The 5,525-nt window shown below is 42.3% G+C and overlaps 1 protein-coding gene across 1 annotated transcript; it reads left to right on the top strand.

Annotated features, from left to right (window-relative positions):
• The first annotated feature begins 3,717 nt into the window (after positions 1-3,717).
• LOC147625629 (uncharacterized) lies at positions 3,718-5,194 on the top strand. The gene has a single exon (XM_086817143.1). It carries the CDS (start codon positions 3,838-3,840, stop codon positions 4,819-4,821), a length of 984 nt encoding a protein of 327 aa, XP_086673269.1. The 5' UTR covers positions 3,718-3,837; the 3' UTR covers positions 4,822-5,194.
• Positions 5,195-5,525: the final 331 nt, after the last annotated feature.

The following is a 5,525-nucleotide window of genomic DNA, read 5'->3' as shown; positions in this document are numbered from 1 at the left end:
GAGTATAGGGACCTGGAAGCGCTCGTGAAAGCTCACCTCAATCGGAGAACGTGAGTCGGAGGGTGCTGGCGACGTAGCCCTGGGAGCCGATGTCTACTCTGATACCAATTGTTGGAATTAGGGTTGCAGGAAAGCACACAAAGCTTGGAGAAAAAGGAGCAAGAATGCACACAACACACAATGTATTAGATTATGTCAATGTACAAAAGATAAGTTAGCCCTAGAATGATGGGTGTATATACAAGCCGAGGGAAAAAACCTCCTAAAGAGGGAAAAAGTGCCCCGGCGGTCCTAAGTGTGTTCACACACATCACTGCCTATATATATGGCAACATATCTGCGTTACTTCAAAGGATTTCAAATCCTTCATTTTGTTATATAAAGGCTTCAAAAATTGGTTCTTCTAGTATACTACACACACACACAACACACACACGTGTACGTGCACATATGTGCATGCACACACGTGCACGTGCGCACACACACATTTTTCTCCTTTGAAATGGATTTCTTTCTTTTCAATTTGGTTATTACTAGAGAGAACTTGCTTTCCAATGCATTTGCTTTTTGTGTATGTCTTCTAAATCCTTTGATATATATTTTATTTGCGAAACCAAATTTCACTTACTTTCCTAGGCACTTGCTTTTTATTTATGTCTTCTGAATCTATTGAGATTTATTTTGTTTGTGAAACCAAATTTCACTTATCACCTTGTTCAAGAAAATTGACTTATCTACTTACATGGAATATACAAGCATTTTTTCATTGCACAATACTAGATCAAATATTTTTTGGGGTTTTCAAGTCCACACACATGCACGTGCGTGCACACACTGCTTTCTAGGGCACTTTCTTTTTACGTCTTCTAAATCTAGTAAGATTTATTTTGTTTGTGAAACCAAATTTTACTCATTACCTTGTTCAAGAAAATTGATTTGTTACACTTTCTTTTTACGTCTTCTAAATCTAGTAAGATTTATTTTGTTTGTGAAACCAAATTTTGCTTATTACCTTGTTCAAGAAAATTGATTTGTTACTTACATGGAATACAATTTTGGTGTTGCTTTGAAACGATGGTGAGCTCTCTTGATTCTTGGAAACTTTTATCTTTTGCCTACTACTCTCTTGATTCTTCAAATCAATGCTACTCTACTCTTATGGACCTAAGTTAGTGTGATCTTTTATCTTTTGCCTACTACTCTCTTGATTCTTTGAATCAATGCTACTCTCTTAATTCTTTGATTCAATGCTACTCTTATGGACCTAAGTCAGTGGGATCTTTTATCTTCTCTCTACTAATCTAACTACTCTAATAATGCTCATTTTCCTTCATTTCACAAATATATGATGTCTTCACTTGTCACCTACATAATAGCATGGCTACTTAATCCACAAGTATAATTGTAATTTCCATAGGAGGATGGCTTTATAAAACTCTCTGCAATTTAAAGTGTGGCTTATGTTTTACAAAGAGGTTTGGCTCATGTTTGCAAAGGGTGGGTTAGCAACCCACCCTGCAACATGCTACGTGTAGTGCCTTACTTTATATAACTATGTGAAATTTACAGTATGGGGCCCATGCTAGGAAAAGAGGTCTAGCTCACAATGTAGGGTGGATTGCTAACCCTTTCTTCCCCTCTCTTAGAGATAGACTCGATCTCTCTACAATTTAAAGTGTGGCTTATGTTTTACAAAGAGGTTTGGCTCATGTTTGCAAAGGGTGGGTTAGCAACCCACCCTGCAACATGCTACGTGTAGTGCCTTACTTTATATAACTATGTGAAATTTACAGTATGGGGCCCATGCTAGGAAAAGAGGTCTAGCTCACAATGTAGGGTGGATTGCTAACCCTTTCTTCCCCTCTCTTAGAGATAGACTCGATCTCCCTACTGGAGCTCTCATACCACCATGGTAAAATTCCATGCATTGTGATTTTCGAGAAGATACAAGAATGGTGATCCTTTGAAGTCTTATAATATAATAGTGTAATAAAATGCTATGATGTTAGAATCAAAATCTAGATTTATTGGTACTAAGTATAGGTTGATGGAGTAGACATCACGTTGACAAAAACCAGTCAAGGAGTCTCTACACTAGCTTTCACCTATGTGTCCTTTCAATGTGAACATGGCTTGGTGCTCAAAAATTAGTTGACTAGGTTTCAGGTCTTCCCCATCCATTTGAAAATTTTCAAGTGGGGAGGTGTCATTTGGATTTCTCACCCCCCATAGCACCTATGTGTATGTGCCCTTTAAATGTGAACATGGTCACAATACTTGTTAACTGACTAGGTTTCACATCCTCCCCATCCATTTGAAAGTTTTCAAGTGGGGAGGTGTCATTTGGATTTCCCATCCCTTGATGTTACATTTGGAATAAGCCACAACGACTTAAATTTCTTGGATTGAAAAGGGATGGTGTATCATGTGAATTGGCCTTGGCATTAGTGGCCTTGTTCAAAAAGAGAAACCTAGGTGGAGGTTTGGAGTTTGTTTGTTTCCCCTTAGAAAGCTCTTTTGAGTGGAGCTAGGGCTATTACAAGTGTTTGAATTAGATTGGAGTGCATGTTTGTGGAAACCCATTAATGGAGTTGACGTGGAAATCTTTTTCATAGACGAGGAAACATTGCATGTTTAAGGCTCCACAACACCTTGCCCAATGGTAGCTTTTTCAGAGGTAGGCATACTTGCAAAGGATCTTACAACCTATTCCCTGAGACCAAGTTAATATGGCCTGGGAAGAATTTAGTTTGTGTTAGATAAAACAATTATGCCAAAATGGTCGTAGTTATAATTTCAATTTCTAAACTTGGCTTCTCACATCATCACAGCATGTGTGGAAACTTCAAGCAAAATGGAGCATTTTTATGCTGCATGGCCAAGTTAACTTGGCCACAAAGAGAGAAGGCCGAAGGCCCTTAGAGCTTGTCCCCATGTTTAGAGGTTTTGGGGATTGTGGATGAACGTTCTTAGCACTTGACAAGTTTTCTTATATGGGACCACTACCTCTTCCCAACAAAGGTGTTTCACATCTTGTGAGGGGATACCACCACAAGTACTTTTCATCCACAACTTCCATCTCCTTTTCATCTTAAGTGCAAAGTGTGGAACTAGTCAAACTCATTCGCTTTTTCAAGACTATGTCTTCTTGAACCTTGGCCAACAATCACTTCTCATCACATCTCTTGATGCTGTGTCCTCTTCTTCAATCTTGGCCAATCACTTCTCTTCACATTTCCTGATGCTTTTTTCTCCTTATAGCATTATGAGCTTGTATGGGACCTCTTGTCACTTCTATCACCACCACCTTCCTCAAAGGAGGTTTGGAAGGGGTGGCAATACTCTTCTTCTTTTTGGGCTTGGGCTCTTAGAGGGCTGAGGGGTGCAGATGGAGGCAACGGGCCACCACTTTAAGCAACATGGAAGCACTTGGGCTTGGGCTCTTAGAGGGTTGAGGGGTGCAAATGGAGGCGACTGCCCACCATCTTAAGCAACATGGAAGCACCGCCTCCGCCTCCACCTCCACCACCAACCCTGAGATTCTAATGTAAAGGGTGCATTGATTACTATGGGGTTGGAACCTCACTGAGATTCTAATGTAAAGTGTGCATTGATTACTATGGGGTTGGAACCTCACCTCACTTGGATGCTACTTATGCACTTTCTCTTTATCCATTTTTCGTTATCCACAAGTATATGATTCATTTGATTGTGGGCTATATCTATTTTTGGTTTATCCATTCGTGTGTGCTGTCTTTGCTTTCACTCTTTGGCTTCATCTCCCCGAGCTTTTCTTCGAATTGCGAGGAGAGAGAAGAATCTTAAGACAGGAATCCCATGGGGCCTTCTGACGGAAGTTTTGGCGATGAAGACAAAGCTCCAAGCATGAGGCGAGAACTCTCTGTGGAAGACCTCTTTGCCCCTCTCAACAGACTGGATGTACGGCACCCTTCCTCTTCAACAACAACAAGAGCAGCATCCGCAGCAGATGCTAGCCCCAACTCCAGTATTAGGGTTAGGGTTTCTGACCCCCAATCTGCACAGCAGCAAAAATCTCACCCCTCATCTGCCGATCCCGCCATCGCTGAAAGTCATCCCGCAATAGCTGATCGAGAGCGAATCAGGAACCATATCTCTGCTTCTTCAGCAAGATCTGCCACTGTGTTCGCGGTAGAGATGGCTCCTATCCCTGAAGAGACCGGATCAGGGTTTGTCGAGAGATCCAGCAAACCTGGAAACCCTACGTATGAATTTACCATGGATGTGGCTACCCCTGATGGGGATGGATTAGGGTCAGGGATTACTGCAGGCAAGGATTGGCCTCGTACGGCCATAGATATCTGTACATTTGAGGAGGCCGGATTAGGGTTAGGATTTGCAGGCAGCAAGGAACGGTCCCGCTTGAAAGGCTCATCTAGCAGCAAAAGCCCTGCAAGTGGGAGCGACACAGGGTTGCAGACGCAGGGGAACTCGACCTCGGATGAAGATCAACAGGTGGTTGATGACAGGAAACAACGCCGGATGTTGTCAAACCGTGAATCGGCACGCCGGTCGCGCCTGCGTAAGCAACAGCATCTGGATGAGCTCCGCGCACATGTGGCCCAACTCAGGGCTCAGAACAGCCAGATGCTCAGCAGCTTCAACTTAGCCTCCCAGCATTTTGCTCAGCTCACAGAGGAGAACAGGCAGCTCCGCTCTGAAGCCATGGATCTCAGCCACCAGCTCCAGCGCCTCCACCACACAGTCATCTCCCAGCGCTCCACCAATGGCCTTGGATATGGTGCTGACTCTGGGCAAGTAGTCCAAGGTCCCCAATATTAGCATTTTAACATCATAATCTTGTTTTGGACAGTCCTCCAGTGCTCTTTTGGCTTTGGTTATGACGTTGACTTGGAGGAACATCATATCAAAAACCAGTATTGTCTTTAGATTGCTTTGAAACCCAGGCATGTGGTTTAGATGGCCCAATAACTAACCTTGATTTACACGTGTTTCATGGGCTGGTATGGCGTTTACTCACAGCCAGTGTTTGCTATCAACATAATGTTCTAAATCACAGTATTGTTTGGATTGCTTTGAAACCTTAGATGCTTATCTAAGACAGATTGCTGTAAGGTAATCATGATACACATTAAATCACTGTAAAGATAATCTGGACAGAAAGGTTAAATGTAATCTTAAAAATGTACACAGCAGGACTCACTTGTCTATCCTTCTGCTAACATCTGTGGTGCCCTGTGTATATGTCCAGATAAAAAAAGCATCACCCAAAGGTTGTATATTTGTAGTTGATTTCTTATTGTCATTGTAATCAATTTTCATGTGTCAAGGAGATTAAGATTGATGTAGTTTTTATGATACTAAAGCATGGTGGTACCCACCTCCCCGTGCATGCAGTTGCTCCTTGTCCTAACATTCTGTCTACGCCATGTCTGAGATGCAAGAGGTCACTCTTAGTCTGAACTGTGAGTGCCCTTTCGTGACCACCTGCCCGCACATTCATATAACCTGAAGCAATGTCAATC

Source organism: Cibotium barometz, chromosome 23, assembly GCF_041138505.1.
Source record: "Cibotium barometz isolate CiBa-2024 chromosome 23, ASM4113850v1, whole genome shotgun sequence".
NCBI classification, from domain to species: Eukaryota; Viridiplantae; Streptophyta; class Polypodiopsida; order Cyatheales; family Cibotiaceae; genus Cibotium; species Cibotium barometz.
This window is presented reverse-complemented; position numbering and strand designations above follow the sequence as displayed.